The sequence below is a fragment of the Artemia franciscana genome, chromosome 17 (genome assembly GCF_032884065.1).
Source record: "Artemia franciscana chromosome 17, ASM3288406v1, whole genome shotgun sequence".
In the NCBI taxonomy this organism is placed as follows: Eukaryota; Metazoa; Arthropoda; class Branchiopoda; order Anostraca; family Artemiidae; genus Artemia; species Artemia franciscana.
Window position 1 is genome coordinate 44492329 of NC_088879.1, and position 23812 is coordinate 44516140.

The following is a 23812-nucleotide window of genomic DNA, read 5'->3' on the forward strand; positions in this document are numbered from 1 at the left end:
TATCGAAGGAAAAACACCACTTCTTAGAGACAAGATAATCAAATAAGTTAATGGCTTCAGGATAGAAGGGAGGACTGCTTTCAGGGCTTTTGTGTGTATCCGTTCAAATCCAGATGTTGATGTGCCTTTCAAGGTCTTCACAATTAGCTCTACTTCAGTTTATGTCACAGGAATTATTGCCATTGATTTGGTTAATGCTGACCCAGGGTAATGTTTGTAGGGTTCTTGGGGACTTGTCGCAGAATTAGATGTATTTCATCCTATCCATGCGAAAAATGTACTGAGTTCTTTTGCAGCCTCAATAGGTTCCAAAACAACCTCCCCGTTGACAAAAAGTCTGAAAGGCAATTCTGATCTCTTACGATTTGGTCGCAAAATCGAATTAATGCCCTGCCAGACTTTTCTGCTATCTTTCTCACTTTCCAATATTTCGTTATTCACACAATCTCTTTTTACTATCCTCAAAAGTGAATGAAGGCATTTCTTATACGTCTCATATCTCTCTAGGTTTTCTTAGTTTGGGTGGTTTCTGTAATTTGCCCTTAACTTGTTTTTCTTATTTATGCACATGAGTAAGCTTTCGGTGACCCATGGACATATTGGTGTATTTTTTCTACCACGGTTTCGTGGTTTCTCTCAAAAACAGGGGTAAAAATATTTACCCAATAAAGAAACATCTTACTTGTGCTGGGATAGGGGGATTGTCAGAAACCAAAATGCGACATTCAAAAATGGCTTAAAATGTGGAATATAATGGTAGAGCTTTACTTCATTTTACTTTATATTCAGAAAATCTAAATTTTCCTTTTGGGAGAATAAAAAACCTGGGGTTCAATACTCCCAACCATACCCATCAAACAAATGTGAGTTAAATACACAAGCGGGTTATACAGAATAGACACATTGAGAGTAACACCAACAGAAAGAAAAAGGGACATAAGGCATTTTATGATGCTTCTTCCAATGTAATCAAGTCTAATCAATCTTGATTACAAAATTAATCAAGTAGTGTGTTCGGCTTGTCCATGTGTCTTTTATACAAAGGAGGAGGGCATATGAGACAGCCTTTGCGTTCATTTTTAAAAGAAGAAATTACAAAAGCTATAACAAACAAACACATAAAAAATCATACTCTGCTCTCATGTTTAGCGTTTAGTCAAAAGGGGGAAATTGGTTTTACAAAAAAGATATTAAAGAGCAAGAGCTAAGAGCTCATACGGCACTTGTGACGAGGCCAGAAGAGCTAAGAGCCAACAGCTCATATGGTATGAGCTCTAACAAAATTCTAAGAATCAATAGATTGATTTAAAAGGAAAATCAGAGGCTTAATGCCGGTCGGAATTTTTAAATAAGAGCTCTGAGTCACGATGTCCTTCTAAATATCAAAATTCATTAAGATCCAATCAACCACTCGTAAGTTATAAATACCTCATATTTTCTAATTTTTCCTCTCCCTTTAGCCCCCCAGATGGTCGAATCTGGGAAAACGACTTTATCAAGTCAATTTGTCTAGCTCCCTGACACGACTACCAATTTTTATCGTCCTAGCACGTCCAGAAGCACCAAACTCGCCAAAGCACTGAACCCCTCCCCCCAACTCTCCCAAAGAGAGCGAATCCAGTACGGTTATGTCAATCACATATCTACGAAGTTTCCTTTTTCTATCCAGCAAGCTTTATCCCGATTCCTCCACTCTAAGCGTTTTCCAAGATTTCATATTTCCCCCTCCAACTCCCACCAATGTCAACAGATCCGGTCGGGATTTGAAATAAGAGCTCTGAGACATGAATTCCTTCTAAATATCAAACTTCCTTAAGATCCGAACACCCGTTCTTAAGTTAAAAATACCTCAATTTTTCTCATTTTCCAAATTGACACACCCCCCCCCCCGCAGTTCCTCCAAAGCTTGTACTTATTCTTCCCATCAAGTTTCATCCGATCTCTCCACTCTAAGCGTTTTCCAAGATTTCTGTTTCCCTCCTCCAACCCTATCTGTAACCCCTATCTGTAACTCAAAACAGTGATATAACAAAGAATAATGAAGTCAATCAAGTGAAATTAAAAAATTCAGAAAATGCTATATTACCCTTCGTAAATTCATTTGAGACGTCAAGGGCTTTTGAACCAGTGACAAACCAGGTGATTAGCAATGACATTGACCGGAACGGTCAAGTTAATAATGTTGAAATGAAATCAATTATTCATGAACGTAATCCCACTGTATCCGAATACAGGAATAACTTAACGGCTTCCGGTTGTATGCTGAATTTGAAAGAGGATAATGACACCTTTGTTTTAAAGACTAATAAGGTTACTACGAAATCCGATGCAGATATTGAAATTGTTTATGAGAAACTTGTGGCATATGAAAGTGAAGGAAACGGAAGAATTAGCTGGAAAAAAAATGGTGATCAGCGTGTAATTGAAAATAAAGAAAAAACGAAATCAGTTTGCAAGGATTTTTTACGTGCAAAATGTAACCACGGAAAAAGATGTAATCGGCTCCATATTTGCAAATATTTTCTGACGGGTTCTTGCAATAAAAGTTCGTGCTTGTTTGACCATGTTTCAATTTGTTCTGTTTTTATGTCGGGTCGTTGTTTCGGTTGTGACAAGTATCATGTTTTTATACCAAAGTCGTTTAGTAGGTTATTCTCTAAGCCACAAGCTATACCTTCGCATGTGCACGATGCTAGTTCTAAGAATTTGACAAAAAACGGAGATGGATTTCGCAGGGAGGCCCCGCCCTTTTTAGGCCAGCGTCGAAAGCACTCACGACCCCATCCTCCCCTTGGTCAGGTTCCTGTCGCCACCCATTCTTATCCCCCTGCATTTTCAGCCCAACAATTAATAAACCCTTCCCGATTACATACTCCCCCGCCTTACCCCTTGTTATCTCCTCCTCCTCTCCGTATACAGAAGTCCTATTTCCTTCCCCCTTACAGTATGCTGCCCCATACCCTCCCTACTCCGCCGCAAACCAGCAATTTCTTGACGGACATGAATCACTATTCCCACCCAGCCCCCCTTTCCCAGCACCTTACAAAACCCCAGCCCATTCGTTTTATCCCTCGTGCCTACCCTGTAAACGTGACTCAGGTCTGAGATTTTTTGCTTCCAATAATTGTCATATAATAAGTCCTCGTGCTTCGTCCATATCCTTGCCCGTCCCCCCACATCCAAATCCCCAAAGCAAATCCTTCTCTTACCCCTCTTCTCCAAAGCATAATAAAATTAAATTAAAACCCTACCCCCCAGGAAATTCTCAAACCCATCAAGTTTCCCTGTCGCGATTCCCCAATCGGTTTGTTTTTCCTAAACTTTTAGTTACTAATGCTGAAAGTCTTAATTTTGAAAAGCTTACTGAACTCGAGGTGGTTTCAGAATCACATTTGATAGATATTATAGCTGTTACTGAAGTTCAATCCCATGACCCAGGGTCCCTACACCTGACAAATTATTCAGAGTTTATTAAACTCCGTCCTTCAGACCACCCACTCGGGAAAAAAGGTGGCAGAGTTCTGTTTTTTACTAAGAGTCACCTTTACCCAAAGGTTATTCAAGTCCCTAATTTATCCGAGTATGATGAAATCCTCTGGCTAAGTGTTAGACCAAAAGTACTCCCTCGTCCATTTAGTATTATTGCAATAGCTGTTTTCTATTATTCCCCAAATCAAAATATCGAGTCAAAACGTAATTTTGTCCAGCAATTACAGGCAAGTGTTGATTTTGTTATTTCTAAGTACCCAAATGCTGGCCTTTTTTTAGTTGGCGATGCCAACGACCTTAAAATGGATTCCTTTTGTGCTTCACTTAAAGTAAAGCAAATTGTTAAAACACCGACGACTCGGGGAAATACCTCTCTTGATGTTATTTTAACTAATATGTATAATTTTTACAGCCCTCCCTCAACTTTGCCCCCATTAGGTGGGAGTTATAATTTTTCCATTCTTTTATCCCCCTCCTCAACTTTTAAGCATACTTTCTCAAAGACTTATAGCACTTACCGCCCCCTTCAAAATGCTGGTCTTCTTTCTTTTGGTATGTGGCTGAGTACTGAAGATTGGTCCGACATTTATAGTTTACAAAACCTTGATGAGAAAACAGCCACGTTTCATAAAAAGCTAATTGATAAATATCAAATTTGTTTCCCAGAAAAAAGGTTTGAAAGGTGCTCAAGTGACAAACCCTTTATTAATCAAACAATAAAAACACTAATTAGAACCAAATTGAAGCTGTTTAAGAATGGTAAACTCGATCAAGCCAATATATTAAGAAAATCAATTAAAAGAGAAATTCGTAAATTGGCACGATCATACTACAAAAATAAGATCGAAGAATTGTTCACTAATAAGCCAAAAAACTGGTATTCCGAGGTTAAAAAGCTATGTGGCAGGAGTCTTGACCAGCTTAATTTCAACTTACCAGAGCCCCCTGATGTTACTGCAAATAATCTAAATAAATTTCTCGCTTCCATTGTCCAGAGCCTTCCAGCATTGCCAATCCAATTATCAACAGGAGCCCCATCCCCCTTTTTCCCGACTGTTTCCCCGTCTGAGATTGAAAGAAGAATTGATAAACTAAGAAAGACAAGTGTTTGTCCTTTGGATATCCCGTTTCCCCTTATTAGAGCCTTCGGTGACTTCCTGTCTAAGCCCTTGTCTGTCCTGTTTAACGAAATTACTAAGTCTGGGCAAATTCCAACAATTTGAAAACAGGGTTTTATTACCCCTTTGAAAAAGAAAAATGGAAAGCCTGGCTTTGATGGTGTTCGGCCTATTACGCTTACTCCTATTTTTTCAAAATTGTATGAAGGATTCCTTGCAGATTTGCTAAAGGAAAAAATCCTACCTCTTACTGACCTGAAACAATTTGGAAACCTAAAATCAACTTCTACTTCCCACTACCTCGTTTCTCTTATTGACCACATCGGGAAAATCCTCGAAAAACCTAATTCCTGGCTAAACTTAATTTCTATTGACCTTCAGAAAGCCTTTGACCTTGTTAACCACAATATTTTAATTGAGAAACTAGAAAGCGAGTTCAATATCGATCCCTTACTGGTAAAATTGGTTGCCTCATTTTTAACAAATAGATCATAGGTGGTTAAATACCAGAACCATTACTCAAATCCTCTCCCTATCTACAATGGCATACCCCAAGGAACTCTCCCAGGCCCCCCCCCTTTTTTCAGTCATGGTTAACAGCCTTGCGAAGGAAGTTCCTGACCGTTGGAAATTTGTTGATGACCTAACGATTGTTGAAAGTTGCTTCAGAAATTTAATAAGCGACCCTATGAATATTCTCAATGAAATTGGAAGTGAGGCTTTGGACCTAGATATGACCGTAAACCCCTCTAAGTCCATGATAATGCCGATTTGTTTCCTCAAATCCTCGCCCTGTTTTCTTAATCCTATCCCTCCTGAAATTTATGCATCCTCGGTTAAATTACTTGGAGTCACAATTTCGTCAAATTTAAAGTGGGATATCCACGTTAAAGACATCATCCATAAAGCTAATGTGTCTATCGCCCTCCTTAAGCTCCTAAATAAATATAGCGTCCCCCCTTCTCACTCCTTAAGGTTGTACACGTCGTTTGTCCGTCCGCATCTTGAATATGCTTGTCCAGTTTGGCACCCTGGCATCTCCCGTGAAGAGTCAGACAAAATTGAGTCAATACAAAAAAGAGCCTTGCGAATAATTTTCAAAGAAGGCAAGGTGCCTTACTCTCTGCTCCTAAAAAAAGCTAGTTTGGAAACCCTTGAGCGAAGGAGGTCGTCGTTGTGCCTCCGTTTTTCAAAAAATGCAATAACGAACCCTCGGACGGCAAGTATTTTCCCCAAACGTCACTCACCATCCAGATTACGACAGCCTCGAGCTGTTTCTGAGCCCATCCCAGTTTTGTCCCCCATTCGTTGCGTTACCTCCAGATATAAAAAAAACCTTTGTCCCCTTCATCACAGAAAAAATAAATAAAATAGCCAACTAGTTTCGCCTCCCCCCGTTTTTTTTTCTCTTTCATGTGAGGTGCTTTAGGTCGTTGTTCGTTTGATTCGTTTGTTCCCATCGATTGTTTATATGTTCTCTTTTAAACCTTTTCAACGCTAATTTTATCTCACTCTTTTAGTTTTGTTTTACGACTTACCTTTTCAACTTTCTGACATATTGCCGTTTAATTTTTTCTTTTTTTTTTGACAAATGAATGGCTTTGCCTTTCTGATTTAGTTGTTTTTGACATTGTTTAACCAGTTTTTTAGTTGTTGTGCTATTTTTATGATGTGTTTTTACTTTTATGGTTTTATGACTCTGGAATGCGAAATCCGGAATGCGTCCCTCGGGGCTTGTGATAGTTATTTTTTGAAATTAAATATCTTATCTTATCTAAGAACATTAATCCCTCACATAGTTGAAATTTTAAATTAATACCCCCCCCCTTTTTTTTTTTCTCTCACTCCACTCTTATCTTATAGTTTGAGTGTTTATTTTGCAATTGTAAACTTTGTAATTCTTGCTAGCTACATTTTTGTTTAAATTAGTTTTCCCTGTTTTAACTTTACGAGTTTTTATCGTTTGACTTTTTATTGATTGCAATTTATGATGTTGTACTGACGCTGAAGTGCGAATTCGGCCCTTTTGGGCTTGTGATAGTCGCTTTGTTGAAATAAATATTATTATCTAACATCCTTCTATATATCAAGTTTCATTAAGATCCGATCACCTATTCGTAAGATAAAAATACCCAATTTTCACGTTTTCTAAGAATTCCGGTTTCCCCCTCCAACTCCACCCAATGTCATAGGATCAGGTTGGAATTTAAAACAAGAGCTTTAAAGCACAATATCCTTCTAAATATCAGATTTCATTAAGATCTGATCACCCATTCGCAAGTTACAAATACCTCATTTTTTCTAATTCTTCCGAATTACTCCCTCCTCCTCCCCCCCAACTCCACCAAAGAGAGGGAATCCATTCCAGTTATGTCAATCACGCATCTTGGACTTGTTTTTATTCTCCCCATTCAGTTTCATTCTGATCTCTCCGCTTTAAGTATTTTCTAAGATTTCTGCCCCCCCCCCCAATGAAGCTGGATCCGGTTGAGATTTAACATACGAGATCTGAGTTACGAGGTCCTTCTAAATATGAAGTTTCATGAAGATCCTATCACTCCTTCGTAAATTAAAAATACATAATTTTTTCTAATTTTTCGGAATTAACCCTCCCTCCCCCAATTCCTCCAAATAGTTTCCCCCCCCCCACAAACAACCCCAAATGTCACCAGATCCGGTGGGGATTTAAAATAAGAGCTTTGAGACACGATATCCTTCTAAATATCAAATTTCATTGAGATCCGATCACCCGTTCGTAAGTTAAAAATACCTCATTTTTCTAATTTTTCAGAATTAACCCCCCCCCAACTACCCCAAAGAAAGCGGATCCATTCGGGTTATGTCAATCATGTATCTAGGACTTGTGCTTATTTTTCTCACCAAGTTTCATTCCGATCCCTCCACTCCAAGTGTTTTCCAAGATATTTGGTAAAATATATGTATAAAAACCTGGGGATGAATGCTACAACATTTGCAGTGACAAGGCAGCATCCATTTAGTTCTTGGCAAATTAGTTTTTTTAAATTCTACCAACAAAGAAACTTTTACAGTAAACTACAGCTATATTAAACACAAAAACTGCATCAATAAAGTTCAATAATAATTCCAGCTTTACACCAATATAAATCATGCACTCAATTTTTATTTCGATTCGTATGTTTTTATTTGTCATAACATGCAAATAAAATTAAAACCATCACATTAAGCAAAATTACTGGGAATAATAAGCTATGTAGATTAATAGTTTATTATATATTGATATCTGTTCTTGAAAGCTCGGGCAATTTCAGATTTACGAGCTGTAGAAAAGGAAAACGTTTAAGATATATCCAGTTTTCGGTAAATTGCAAATTTTACCAATGCATCTTTTTTTATACTTGATATACATAGTAGCTTTGATGTTGTCCAGGAACATACTTACTATTACCTGAAAGTTTCTACTTAATACTCTTAAGAGTTCCTGAGATATACCAAACACTCTTTTTTGAAAACTCGGATAAATATAGTAAACTAATGATGAGCTTTCCTTTCTGATAAACAAACGAATTAGAAAATTAAACTAGAATACTAAAGGAATATTTTGCAAAAGCAAGGTCCAAACAATCTCAAATATCTAATATTGTATCTCTTACATTAACCCTATAATCAATAGTCTATCTACCGAATTGTATTTTTCACAATATGTTTCTCTTTTCTTTGGATTTAAGTTGTATGAATGAAAAGAAAATCCAATATAGTATAAAAAATTTGACACATAAAATGTTGGTTTTTGTAGACAATATTATTTTGAAAAAAAAAAGAAAAGAACAGATACAATTATAAATTATTAAAGAATTGAAATGTGTCACCAATCTTAGATTTTCATATTGTTTGACAATAATGAGTTCCAAAATAACCTTACATTCCCCATAATTTATACATAATTTACAGCCCTTTCCCCTAAGATCTAGGGGGCGAGGGGGAGTGTCAACTCCAGAAGTATTGTTAAGACACGTGGACTAGTTTGCACAAAAGGGCTATCTCGTAGTTAGGATTAGTTTAATTTTGAGGGGTTAATGCGTCAGGGGGGAAAGCTTAGTTGCCTTCTGATCACTTTTGACACTTAAAAAGTAAACCTTTAAGATACAACCTTTAACATCCAATCAAATCATCCCTCTTCCAAAGTTGATATAACTAACCCTTCAAAAGTAACCTTATACACCCTCAGGACACAGCTTACGACCCTTGCCTCCAAACTCCAGAGGTCTGTTGCCCACTGATCACTTTTGAGTCTTAAAAAGAAATCAAGAATTTTCAATATCAAATCAGACTTTCGAATTTGATATGAGCACCCCGTCCAAAATAATCTTACATACCCCAAGGGCACAACCTAAAACTCTCCCCCGAGCTCGGGGGGGCTGTCTATCCAACAGTCATTGTCATAAAACACATAGACTAGCTGGGGGAAGGAGGCGTATGAGGTCTGTAAAACTCCAATAAATTTGAACTCTAAGAAAATAGAGCTTAGAATTTCCAATCAAATGAGCCTCCTCCTAAACTGATACTACAACCCCATCCACAATAGCCTTATATACCCCAGGACACGATTTACAACCCTTTCCCAAAGCTTAGGGAACTGTGTCAACCCAAGAGGCATTGTTATATAAGACTTAGATTTCATTTAACAAAAGGGCTATCTCAAATTTTGTCCAGATACATTTCGGAGGAAGGCCGTTAGGGGGGCTGGTTACTTTCTGATCACTTTTATACGACTAGAAAATTCAAATCAAATGAGCCTCTATCAAAGCTGATATTACCACCCCATCAAAAATAACTTTATATACCCCTAGGTCACAACCTACAACTCTTGCCCCCTAACTTTCGGGAGCAATGTCAGCCCCAAAGGCATTTTTATGTGACAGGGATTATTTTGAACAAAGTCGCTATCGCAAAATTTCTTTTGGACATACTTGAGAAAAAGAGGGCATGGAGAGGATTTTGCTCTCCAATCACTATTGACTCAAAAAAAGGGAACTAGAACTTTCGATTCCTTATGAAATGAGCCTCCTCCATAGTTGATACAACCAACCCTTCTAAAATAGCCTAATATACCCCTATGGCAAAACTTACAGCCCTTTCCCGTTAACTCTGGGGGCCAGTGTTAGCCGCAGAGGCATTCTTATATGACAAGTGGACTATTTTCAACAAAAAACTATCTCAAAATTTTGATCAAAAATACTTGGGAGGAAAAGATGTTATAGGGGCTAGTTCCTCTTTAATAAATTTAAAAAGAAAACTTTTAATATCAAATCAGATCAGGTCAAATCATTCCAAATTATATATGACCCCCCCCCCCCTTCCAGAATAAGTTTATATACCCCCAGGGCAAAACTTACAACCATAGTCCCCAAGCTCCAGCGGCCTATTGCCCCCAATCACTTTTGACTCTTGAAAAGAAAACTAGAATTTTAAATTATCAATAAATGAGTGTCCTCCAAAGTTGACATGACCACCTCTTCTATAATAACTCTATAGGCCCCCAGGCTACAATTGGCAACCCTATCTCCCATGCTCTGGGAGGGTTGTGTTAGCCCAAGAGGCATGTTTATATGACACATAGACTATTTTCGGGAAGGAGGGCAAGGATGCCTGTTACCCTCCAATAGATTTTAACTCTAAAAAATTAAACTGGAATAATTAAATTTAACTTTAGCTAAAATCTAAAAGATTTCAAAATTTATTTTTACAAGGGATCAGACGGAAAGCAAAACAATCAAAAGTTGCAGCCTTCTTCATATGTTGTGCAATTTTCTTTCCTTTTTAATTCTATATATTTTCTGATTTTTAAGACAACAAGAGCTAAGAGCTCATATGGCATTTTTGACGAGGCAAGAAGAGCTAAGAGCCAAGAGCTCTAATGGTATGAACTCTAACAAAATTCTAAGAGCCAATAGATTGATTTGAAAGGAAAATCAGAGGCTTTATGCCGGTCAGGATTTAAAATAAAAGCTCTGAGTCACGGTGTCCTTCTAAATATCAAAATTCATTAAGATCCGATCACCCACTCGTAAGCTATAAATACCTTATTTTTTTCTAATTTTTCCTCTCCCTTTAGCCCCCCTGATGCTCGAATCTCGGAAAACGACTTTGACCAGTCAATTTGTGCAGCTCCCTGACACGCCTACCAGTTTTCATCGTCCTAGAACGTCCAGAAGCACCAAACTCGCCAAATCACTGAACCCCTCCCCCCAAAGAGAGCGAATCCAGTACGATTACGTCAATCACTATCAAGGAAATTTGCTTATTCTATCCACCATGCTTCATCCCGATTCCTCTACTCCAAGTGTTTTCAAGGATTTCCCCCTCCAACTCCCCCCCATATCAAAAGATCTGGTCGGGATTTGAAAAGAGCTCTGAGACCAGAGGCGCCATTTGGGCCAAATCTTGGGGTGGGCATGAACTCCATCTTGCCCCCCCCCCAGACTCACTTCGTGTCGCGTAAGAAAACATGCAGGTTTTCGCAACACATCGATCAAATATTCTAAGCAAAAACGCATTTTCAGCACCCGTGTGTTGCTTGGAAATGTACTGTAACCGAATGTGGAACTCAGTCACACTGACCTCTAAGATTAATTATAATATCGAAGATCACAATCAACGAGGTTAAGAGATTAAACTGAAAGTGAAAAATTCAACCAGACTACAGGCTGGCCTGCCTCAGCGAGAAACTTTCTTATCTAAGTAAACAATACGTCGGTGAAAGTAATCTTCATTAACATGCTGAGGGTTGTAACCAAAATCTCGGTTTTCCTTCAGCAGAAATCTTTCAGATCAAATATATTTACAAAAAGGAAAAACATAACAAAAGAAAAAAATATTACAACACTCAAGGTAACAAGAGGAACCGCCGAGGTTTCATCCTTGCAAAATCATCAGCAAGCTGGTTGTGGTCCAATTTTTTATGCAGTCCTTCTCTGTAAACATCAAAAGGAGGTGACTGAGACAATCGTCTCCTGTTGTATACCGCAGGTAGTTTTTCACCATTTCTAGGCTAGAAAACAAACGCTCTTTGCTCGCTGTTGTCACAGGAAGTGTGGCAGCAAAGGGCCCTTTGTGGTGGAGGCTTGGGCCCCCTGGAAAAATCTGGGGTGGACATTTTACCACCCCTGACCCCCCCCCCCAATGGCGCCTCTGTCTGAAACATGCATTTCTTCTAAATATCAAATTTCATTAAGATTCGATCACCTATTCGTAAAATAAAAATACCCCAATTTTCACGTTTTCCAAGAATTCGGGTTTCCACCTCCAACTCCCCCCAATGTCACAGGATCAGGTCAGAATTTAAAATTAGAGCTTTAAAGCATAAGATCCTTCTAAATATCAAATTTCATTAAGATCTGGTCACCCTTTCGTAAGTTACAAATACCTTATTTTTCCAAATTACCCCCCCTCCCAACTCCACCAAAGAGAGCAGATCCAGTCCGGTTATGTCAGTCACGTATCTTAGACAAGTCTTTATGCTTCCCATCCAGTTTCATCCTGATTTCTCCGCTTAAGGTACTTTCTAAGATTCCCCCCCCCCCAATGACGCTGGATCCGGTTGAGATTTAAAATAAGAGATCTGAGTTACGAGGTCCTTCTAAATACGAAGTTTCATGAAGATCCGATCACTCCTTCGTAAGTTAAAAATACGTCATTTTTCTAATTTTTCAGAATTACCCCCCCCCCCCCAAAATAGAGCGGATCCATTCCAATTATGTAAATCACGTATCTAAGACTTCTGCTTATTTTTCCCACCAAGTTTCATCCCGATCCCTCCAATTTAAGCGTTTTCCATGATTTTGGGTTCCTCCCCCCCCCCCCGAACTCTCCCCAATGTCACCAAATCCGGTTGGATTTGAAAGAAGAGCTTTGAGACACGATATCCTTCTAAATATCAAATTTCATTGAGATCCGATCACCCATTCGTAAGTTAAAAATCCCTCATTTTGTCTAATTTTTCAGAATTAACCCAACCCCCCAACTACTCCAAAGAGGGCGGATCTGTTCCGGTTATGTCAATCATGTATCTAGGACTTGTGCTTATTTTTCCCACCAAGTTTCATCCCGATCCCTCACTCTAAGTGTTTTCCAAGATTTTAGGTTTCCCCCTCCCAACTCCCCCCCCCCCCAATGTCACCAGATCCGGTCGGGATTTAAAATAACAGCTCTACGACACGATATTCTTCCATACATCAAATTTGATTAAAATCTGATCAACCGTTCGTAAGTTAAAAATACTTCATTTTTTCTATTTTTCCGAATTAACAGGCCCCCCACTCCCCCCCCCCCCAAGATGGTAAAATCGGGAAAACGACAATTTCTAATTTAATCTGATCCGGTCCAAGATACGCCTGCCAAATTTCATCGTCCTAGTTTACCTGGAAGTGCCTAAAGTAGCAAAACCGGGACCGACAGACCAACAGACAGAGAATTTGCAACAGCCATATGTCACTTGGTTAATACTAAGTGCGATAAAAATGAGTAATCAAATGCAATATAAAAGAGAAAAGTGTGGAAGTTGCTAAACGGTGGTACGCCTCAACCTCCTGTTCCACTTATAGATCATTTTAGCAAAACTTTTCATCGATCTATCTTTTGTCTGTTGAGTATACGGGTTTCTTCTTGCAAAAATCAGACACAGCAAGAGGTGGAAATTCAAGTTTATCACTGGTAAACTATATAAGAGCTACTCTCCACGTAGAATTATTATTCAGATTTTTAACAAATTTGAAAGTGTTTTTTTGCGAATATTCATCACAGTCACTCATTTTAAAATGGATATATTCGAGGCTAATTAACACAATCGGTACTAGAACGGATTAAACAACAGAAAAAAATAACCGAAAAATATGTTATTAAAGCAATAAATGGATTTATCAGGAGAAGGAAGTACACTGTCAGGGTAAGAAGTTTTATTTTGAAAAACGAGCATACACTAAGTGATACATTAACCACAAAAATGACTTTACAACTGCCCCTAGTGTGCAAATATATACCCTGAATTGCATTTATGCAATAGATTTTCTATTATAATGTCAGAACATTTTGTGTTGTAAAGAGTTGTTAACAAAATTTCTTGCAAAATAGATATTACGCTACCAAACCCTGTAAGTAATTACAGATCTCGTTAAGCGAACGTTTAAAACACCCCTTAAAAGTCCTATTATTTCAAAACATCGTTTTTACTAAAATTGGACAATTAACCAGGTTTAGTAATACTTTTTGGAACATTAAATTTGATCTGAATATGGCAAACATAAGTTTCACTGAGTCAAAATCTGCTTTTTCCTGCGTTAACTTCTGTTGTTGGTTTTTTTACTACTCCTTTTTTCTTGATGAGAACATTCTGAATCCCACAAATAAAAGAGGCAAAGATAAAAAAAAGAGGCCACCTTTTCGTTTTAAGCATCAGGGTAAGAAATTTGTTAACGAATTTTCAAGAAAAAATTCAATCACTCATGATAAACTGGATATATTTGAAGGCTGCTTAACATAATCGGTACTACAGGGGACCAAACAATAGAAAAGAATATTGCCTTAATTATTGCCTAATTAAGGCAATAAATGGGTTTATCAGGAGGGGGCACACTGTCAGGGTAATTATTATTATTTTGAAAAGGAGTACAAACTAATGAATTCATTAATAACAGAAATTACTTTTGCACCCCCTCCCTCTTAGTGAGCAAATATAAACCCTGAATTGTATATATACGATAAATTTTCTGTTATTTTGAAAAACCGTTGGAGCAATTTTTCTTGTAGTTTTGTTAACAAAATGTATGTCAAAATAGATATTACACTAAATTATTATTTTTAGAGGTTGAAAGCAATGTTGAATCTCGTCTGTTATTCAGGGGCTTACTTGAATAAACAAGAGCTAAGAGGTCATATGGCACTTGTGACGAGGTCGGAAGAAACAAGAGCTGATGAGGCATGAGCTCTAGCAAAATTCTATTAATCAATAGATTGATTTAAAAGGAAAATCAGAGACTTAATACCGGTCGGGATTTAAAATAAGAGCTCTGAGATACGAAGTCCTTCTAAATATCGAAATTCCTTAAGATCCGATCAATCACTCACAAGTTAAAAATACCCCATTTTTCTAATTTTTCCTCTCCTTTCATCCCCCCAGATGGTCGAATCGGGGAAAACGACTTTACCAAGTCAATTTGTGCAGGTCCCTTACACACCTACCATTTGTCATCGTCCTAGCACGTCCAGAAGAACCAAACTCGCCAAAGCACTTGAACCCCCACCCCCTAACTCCCCCAAAGAGAGTCGATCCACTCCGGTTACGTCAATCACGTATCTACGACATTTGCTTATCCTACCCACCAAGTCTCATCCCAATATATCCACTCTAAGCTTTTTCCAAGAGTTTTCCCCTTCAACTCCCCCCAATGTCACCGGATCTGGTAAGGATTTAAAATAAGACCTCTGACGTATGAGTTCCTTCTCAATATTAAATTTCATTAAGATCCGGTCGCAAGTTCTAAGTTAAAAATACCTCAATTTTCTAATTTTTCCAAATTAACACCCCCCCCCCCCCAACTCCCCCAAAGATAGCGGATCCGTCCGAATTATGTCAATCACGTATCTAGAACTTGTGCTTATTCTTCGCATCAAGTTTCATCCCGATCTCTCAACTCTAAGCGTTTTCCAAGATTTTTGGTTTCCAAGATTTCTGGTTCCCCCCTCCGACCCCCTATATCACTAGATTTGATTCGAATTGAAAATAGAGTATCTGAGACATAAGATATTTCTATATATCAGGTTTCATTAAGATCCGATCACCCATTCGTAAGGTATAGATACCTCAATTTACCCGTTTTCCAAGATTTCCGGTTTCCCCTCCAACTCCCCCCAATGTCACTTGATCTGGTTGGGGTTTAAAATAAAAGCTCTGAAGCACAAGATCCCTCACAATACCAAATTTCATTAATATCTAATCACCAGTTCGTAAGTTACAAATACGTCATTTTTTCTAATTTTTCCCAATTAAAACCCCCGACCCCCAAAGAGAGTGGATCCGGTCCGGTTATTTCAGTCACGTATCTTGGACTTGGGCTTATTCTTCCCACAAATTTTCATCCTGATCTCTCCACTGTAAACCTTTACAATTATTTCCACCCCCCCCCCCCCAAATCCTTACAATGACACTGGATCCTGTCGGGATTTAAAGTAAGAGATCTGAGTTACGGGGTCCTTCTAAATATGAAATTTAATTAAGATCTAATCACTCCTTCGTAAGTTGAAAATACCTCATTTTTTCTAATTTTTCAGAATTGACCCTCCCCCCACCAACTCCCCCACAGAGAGTGTATCCGTTCCGGTTATATCAGTCACGTATCTATGAACTGTGCTTATTTTTCCCACCAAATTTCATCCGATCCCTCCACTCTAAGGGTTTTCTCAAATTTTAGGTTTCCCCCTCTAACTCCTCCCCCCCAACGTCACCAAATCCGGTCGGGATTTAAAATAAGAGCTGTGAGACACGATATCCTTCTAAATGTAAAGTCTCATTAAGATCCAATCATCCGTTCCTAAGTTAAAAATACCTCATTTTTTAATTTTTCCGAATTAACCGTCGTAAATGCCAACTGCCATAAATATTGTTTTTTGCTGTTAAACGCTACCCACTTTTTACGCTAAAGTTTGACTCTTTATCTTAACTCTACTTTTTTTTAAAGTAAAAAACTTTAGCGTAAAGAGCGGAGCGTTGATGAGGAATTTTCTAAAATAAGGCAAATTTTCTCAGACTTTTGATGTGTAAGATTAAACTTGATGAAACATATATTTAAACTCAGCATTAAAATGCGATTCTTTTGATGTAGCTATTTGTATCAAAATTCCATTTTTTAGAGTTTTGGTTACTACTGAGCCGGGTCGCTCCTTACTACAGTTCGTCACCACGAACTGTTTGATAAGAGAAAAAATTATTCTTGTGCTACCAATAGATTATCCCATTATATACGGGATTATTATAAATGGGATTTGTAAAGAAAGTTGTTATTTTTACAATTTGAAATAAATGTTGGACCTTGTCAATTATTCAGGGGCTGACTTGAATAAGAAATTGTGGTTTTCGCTGTTATTACAGATGAGGTCATTCTTAGCCTGTAAATTTAATATATTAAAAATAAAATAATAGTAAAATAAAATTAAATAGTATAAATTATAGGGACGAATAGAGGTTAGTTACAACAGTTTTCATCAAGAAATTCAATTTTTGAATAAAATATTGCAATTTTAAATAAACAAAAAAGAAAAAAGGGGTGGGAAATTTTTTTATTAATCCCAAACTTCCCTGTTTAGAGTAAATTCAGTTAATTTAAACTTTTCCATAATGCCGTTATTTCATCTAGGAACAATGCGAAGGCTTATACCGTACAAACTATAACATTTGAGCTTTACATAAAATTTATAAATAATTTATAATTAATATTTGATGATTAATATTTTTATAAGAAAATTTTATTCTTTTGTTTTTTTTTTATGCAGCGTTTGTTTCAGCAAAACACTAAAAAAAATATTTTTCAAAGTCTAGGGAAGAGCGCGAAATAATTTGAAGCATTAATAAAGGCATTTTTAATTGATAGTTTTGATTTTCTGTTCAAGGTTTAAATTTCTGTGTTTGAATCCCCATAAGGCAATACCGTGAATCTAGCAATGGAGCCAGAAAAGATCCCAGGTGCAAGAAAGAAGTTCTCTTGCTAATATTGGAGTTTCTAAAATAAGAATATAGAAGTAATAATTTAAAAGAATTTAAAATTCTATTGAAGAAGGGATTGTTTTCTAAATATACTTTTAATGATTAATTTAATAGTATGCATAGTTGAAAGATTAAAATGGTATTAAATAATTAAATTCAATGTTTTATTTCGATTGAAGTGTGTTAAGGAAGGCGTTGAGTTTGAGTGTGAAGTTGGTGGTAGCAGGGTACGTGATGTTGTAGTTTTGTATTGTTTTTTAAACCCCTTATGAGGTTACTGTTAATTATTATTATTTATCTTTTTTTCGGATTTGTTTGTTATCCTTACTCATAAATATCATACTGTGGCATTTGTAGAGGATGCGTTTATGTACAGTTTTTTTTAATAATAGATAGTAAATAAAAAAAAAATATTGTATTGGAAACTTTCATGAAATTTATATCTGCATGCCTACGGAGCGCCCAAGGGCTGTCCTGGATAAGTGCCTTGCCTCTTGTTTTAATATTATAAGAGTTAACTAAATTAATTTAATAAAATTAAATTATAAGTCAAGCAAACAAAATAAATCATGACAAAATAACATTAATAATGATATTCCAATAATAAAAAAATTCATTATATTTATGATTTTTAAATGAACTAGTTAAAAAAAAATACTGGTTACGACGACCATGTGCTGATTACTGCTGATAGATGGCAGTGGCTGAAAGCAGGTCTTCTACGATCACGTGTGGAAACCGAAAAAAAATAATTGTTCATGAAAAACAGAAAGTAAAAAAGTTCTGTTGTTTTCTTTGAAACCTCAGTATCTTATTAAAATTTTCACAGTTTTACAGTGTTTTATTTAATCCTAATTATAAATATAAAAAGGCTATAGGGTCTAAGAGATTATTCAATCAGATTAACATAACGACGTCGCTTAGACGTTTTCGCTTTACAAGACGCACCGCATTCATTTGGATTTTTGCTATATGTTCGTTTCTATACTATTATTTTATTGTATACTTCTATTTACTATCTTCCCTGAATCTCTCCCGTTCTTCTGAATCTGTTTACTTTTTTTTTACTTTTTTCTTTCAACTTTGTAGATCTTCCAGAGAGACGATATTCGCAAAATAAATAACAATAATTAAAATTTTGTATAATTATGGCGATTACAGGTAATAATGATTACAATAATTACAAGTAGAATTGTTTACTTGGAAAACAAACCTGTGCCTCTTCGTCCTGTTCTCCGTCTTTTTCATATTTCTTAGTCGACTGGGTAGGTTCAAGAATCTTACATTCTTGGCAACATGATTTTGGGTCGGGTTGGTACCAATAACTCTTGGGATATTGGGGCTTGGGGCATGTCAATCCAGTGCGGTCAATCTTCAAGTGTTCCAGTCTATGAAAATAGATAAAATGAATTCTTTTAACTGTCAGGTTCTTTTTTATTGTGATTAAATAACACTAGTCGACCAAATCAGCCTTTAGTGTGGCTGTATACAAGAGAAAGGAAAACAAATTTTCCCTTTCGTCTTTTAGTAATTTGAATTTAAGTGTTTCTATTAATATATTATCATCGCAAAGTTAGTAAAACTGGAAAAAAACCTAAAAATTATTATAATCTTTTCTATGGTTCATTAAGCAGTTGAAACACAGAAATTTATATTTGGGAGAAGGGGGAAGACAAATTCAACGAAACAGGCAGATTTTGTAAACAAAGTACTAGTTGAGAGAAAGCAGAATCTATAACAAAGAAAGGTCCTAGAGTACCGGAACAGAAATTGTAGCTGAGACATGAAGTCCCCAGAGTAAACAAATAGATCTGATTATGTATACAAAACTCTTCTACAGGTAGCAGAAGGATTTAGCGTACTCTATAAAAGTCTGTCCTGCTCTTTTGCCCAAGCTCCTCCCTTTATTACCCTCGTAAGTTGAGCATTATCCTTTACCATTTGATACCTATAAAGGTACAAATTTAAGCATTATGACGTTATGACGTAAGTATAAGTCTATCGCGTAAGTATAAATCTATTTAGTAAACGTAGTTTATGAGGTAAGAATAAGTCCATTGAGCAAACTCATGAGTACAGTACTGAAACGCAAACATTTTCAAAGTGTTTTGTTTGATTAACCATATCATCTTCTGCTTGGTAGTGGGATTGTAGAAATTACTAAGATGTGTTTGCCACCATTAGCTCCTCCCTCTCTGAGTCATGTCAAGCACACTAGTGTTGCTCAAAAGGAAATTCTGCCACTTCATACAACTATGATTTTACGATTTTCGATTTGAACAGTTTAAACAATTCAATTCGCAAACTTCTGATGGAGTAAAATCAGTAGATTCGATTACAAAATAAAATGCCATTTCACCCACATGGTGATTGGGGGTTTCTCTGGCCAATTATTCTTTTGTCTTTATAAAAAATTCACACCTCAGGTGGGTCAACAGCTTAAAAATCACTTTGCGAGTATTATTGTCGGCTGACCGTCTCATTAGTAAGTTTTCAAAGCACAACCGAGAACTTCCGAAACAATTTTGGAAAAAAACGAATAAGGGATCTAAAGCCTGCGAACACCTTGAAAAGCTAGTTTAAAATTAAGAAAACGTCTTGTCTCTTTCTAATTATTATTCAAAACGCCGTCTAATCAATGTGCACACTACTACTACTAGTAAATCACAACAGCATGAAGCAGCTTGAGGCCAACACAAATACAGACGCTCCTCCTCTATCCCAATCCATCCAAAACCTCCTCTTTACACCCACCCAGGAAGTTTCCATTTCCTTTAAATCTTTCTTTAAGATGTCCTTCCACACCAGACAAGGATGGCTAGCTTTCCGTTTAATCCTAGGCGGTTCGCCGAAAAGGACAATCTTCGGCAATCTGTCATCCTTCATCTGCACAACGTGCCCATGCCATCTCAACTTTTCTTCCATTATAGCCCTAGAAAGCGGGATTGAACCATATTTTTCGAAGAGCCTACTGTATGAAATACAGTCAGCGAGCCAGGTACCCAGAACAATCCGTAGGTAATTTCTCTCGAAAACATCTAGCAAATCTTCATCTGCTTTTCGGAAAACCCATGCTTCAGAGCCATATTTGACTACTGCCATCACTTTAGCTTCTAACATTCTAATCTCGGTTTGCAGACTTATCTTGCTATTCTTCCAAATTTTTTTTAGCAGTGAAAAAACACCCTGAGCATTGACTATTCTACTTTTAACATCTTCACTGCTCCAATTGTCTTTACTAATAATGCTACCAAGGTAAGTGAAACTCCCCGCCTGATCATTCTTTTCGTTACCCAACGTAACCTTTTAATTCTCACTTAACCTAGCCTCAGTGACTTAGTCTTCTTGACATTAATTTTCAAACCTAATCTAGCACACTGAAGTCACAAAACCTCTAAAAATTCATTCATTCTGATCATACTTTCATCTAGGATGCGTAAATCCTCAGCATAATCTATGTCCAGCAGAGTTTCCACTCCCCATTTGATTCCATGGTCTCCAATTGCCTTTCCTGTGCTCCTTAAGACGAAGTCCATCAAAATGATCCATATAAAGGGGGATAGAACACAACCCTGCTTAACCCCTGATTAAATACAAAACCAGCGGCTAAACTCATTTCCTACCCTAGCCCCAGCAGTGTTATTCTCGTACATAGCACTAATCACTTCAGTGTATTTGTCTGGTATAACATATAAGGATAAAACCTTTGCTAAAGCTCTTCTATCAACAGAGTCATACGCCTGTTCATAATCTACAAGACTGAGAATCAAAGGTATTTGATAACTCAGGCACTTCTCAATCATTAACCTAAGAGTAAAGATTTGGTCAATAAATCCTCTGAATTTTCTAAAACTGCACTGTCCTTTTCTCAAAATTTTGCCTACACCATCTCTCAGTCGTATCATATTACTAAGTAATTTGCTACCTACAGAGGCTAGACTAATACCTCGATAATTACCACTCACTCTTATAACCTTTCTTATACAGTCGTGTAATTAGCGTTTTCCTAAAATTGTTAGGTATATTCCTTTTTTCAAAAATCATATTCATAATGTTCAGTAGCTTATTTCTAACCTCAGGGACACTATACTTAAGAAACTCATTTACCACACTATCAGCAGCTGGAGCCTTATTATTTTTTAATCCTTTTAGAACTGTTGCTAATTCTTCCTGACAGAATAAATCTTCCTTCATATCCAAGGTATCACAAAACTTTTCATTTTCTTCTATCGTTTTCTTTGGATCTCCAATCTAAGCTCTACAAGTTAGGTTAACCTAACCTCTACAAGTTATGGCAAGACCGCCCAATCAATTCTAAAGAATTTGGGTACAAAGTTTGGATGAAATAAGTTGATCCTTAAAGATATCAAATCATCTTGATCACTTTTATCACTTTTAAGGTTAATATCTATAAATCCATTGCAATGTTAATTTTCTTAAGCTATGAAAAGAGATTTCGCTCTCTGACCCGACATGTCAACAGCATGAATTTTTGCAGAAGTGATCTTTGAAAAGGTATCAAAATTTGGCCAGTTGGCTTTTTCTAATTTATTTCTTAGGAAATCGTCATTCCTCATCTCCACAACTACCAGACAGGGACAGTGTTTATAGATGCTAGGGTCTCTTAGTAGATGCCTGGTAGTTGTTACCAGGCTGGGTTACATGCTCTTAATTTTACTAAGCATAGAATATCTGGATTCTTTTTTTTTTTGAAGAATAGTCTATTTTGTTGATACCCAAGTATATGTGGCATAAATTTATAATCTCAAATAACTCTGATTTAGCAAAGAGCTTCCAGGAGCAGATTAAATCATCAGACAGCTGGGAGGTGATACTATAGGTGCAAAATGCTTTTTGATTGTATTTCTGAAAAGAGGAAAAATTTACCTGTTCAAAAAGAGATAAGTAACTATAGTATGCTTTATTTGTAGAAGGTTTAGCTTTATACTTACATTAAAGCTACAGAGGGCACACTCATCAAAATCAAAAGGAGGCAAGTAGGGATGCCACTTCAAACTGACTGAGTAGTGCTTCCTATCACCTTCAAAATAACAGCTTTTCATGGATAATTGCACTTTTGGGATTGTCATGTCTAAAAACAAATAATTGACGTAATTTTTATCTTAATAATGGAATTGGTAAACATTTGCGCTTCTTGGAGCTTCACTAGCTAAACAAAAAACGGTAGTGTTTATCTTCAATAAATAAAAAAAAAACTCCAACAAAAAGAAGGGATTGAATCTAAGTTCAAGAAAGGGAAAATATACCACTTTTAAGGTCTGAAAGAAAAGGTTAGCATGGAAATGATGGAAAATAGACTTGTTTAGTAGAAGCATTGGCTTAAAGAGAAATTTAAATAGATATCTTAGAAACCAGCTTATTAAGTTTCTTGACCCTCAAAACGGCACATATAATATAAAATGAACTGTTTTTCCTGGGGTTATGGCTGTATAAGTGAAGAAAATGATTAGAGAATTTGAATACAGTCGAATTCTTATAGATTCAGATGATGAAAACAGTGACTCCTCTGATTCAAATGAGGTAAACCCTGATTTACTCGACAATCTCCTGAATCAGTGACATCAATTGATGTTGAACTTGGTGGTAGTTAGTATATTGGCATAAAAAATGATGATAAAGAAAGTGAACATGGAACTTAACAAAGATTTTTGCAGTCATCAGGGTCAAAAAATTCTTGTCCTAGTGGAATAAGTAATATATTTGACATGGAGAAAAGAAAACGCTTCTTTTATTTAATGCCTAAGGACAAAACTGAATGAATTGAAAGTGTGAAGAAATTCAAAGAAAGCAAAGGTAGCACTGGTTTGACTTACAATACAGCAGATTGTATAGTTCCACCGTTGCTCTTTAACAAAATTGTATTTTTGGTCAGGGACCTCTCAGATCCCCTGTAGACAGCAAAACTCAGTACAGTTTGGCAGAATGTGCAAGAGAGAAGGTTCTAAATTTAACTCAGGACATTTTTTTCCAGTCCTAGGGGCTCGCAACTCCCAAACATATTGCATTCTCTGTCCATTTGCATTACAAGACCAGAAGCAAAGCGTTCTTTCTTCTTTTAAACACGCTGGGCTATGCAGTAAGCTTTACAACCTTACAGAGGAGACTGATCAGTGGAGCTGTTTCGATTGAAGACAATAAACCAAGCTTGTGTCTACATTCCAAATGGATTTAAGAAAGGCCAATTTACACTTTGCATTAGACCACCTTGATTGACAATTAAATTTGTTCCACTTCATTTTCATAGTTATATTATATGCCTAAGCACATTTGCGTTTTTTTTTACAAGGTTTGTTCCAAGTCACCCAAAAAGTGATAAAAAAAATAAGTTATTTTTGTAACTTGTCCTGTTCCAGCTTGTTCAAAAGTAACTACAGCAGGAACCTGGAATGGCCAAAGGCTACTACAAATTAACTTTTTCACAAAGACAGCTGAAACACTCTTTCTCGTATTA

General features: G+C 36.7%; 1 protein-coding gene across 4 annotated transcripts in view; it reads right to left on the reverse strand.

Annotated features, from left to right (window-relative positions):
• Positions 1 to 23812, reverse strand: part of LOC136038286 (uncharacterized) — a 45563-nt gene that overhangs the window by 10224 nt on the left and 11527 nt on the right. Inside the window, exons 2-4 of one of the 4 annotated variants that reach the window (XR_010620172.1) lie at positions 22293 to 22432; positions 18541 to 18728; positions 11388 to 11637 (exon numbers count right to left, since the gene is read on the reverse strand). Coding sequence is in view for 3 of the 4 variants with exons in the window: in XM_065721413.1 (XP_065577485.1) it covers positions 11473 to 11637; positions 18554 to 18728; positions 22293 to 22318 (366 nt within the window). In the remaining variant the exon portion in view is untranslated. Of the gene's footprint in view, positions 1 to 11387; positions 11638 to 18540; positions 18729 to 22292; positions 22433 to 23812 lie in introns of those variants that run through there. The other 3 variants (XM_065721413.1, XM_065721412.1, XM_065721414.1) reach the window with 3 other exon arrangements.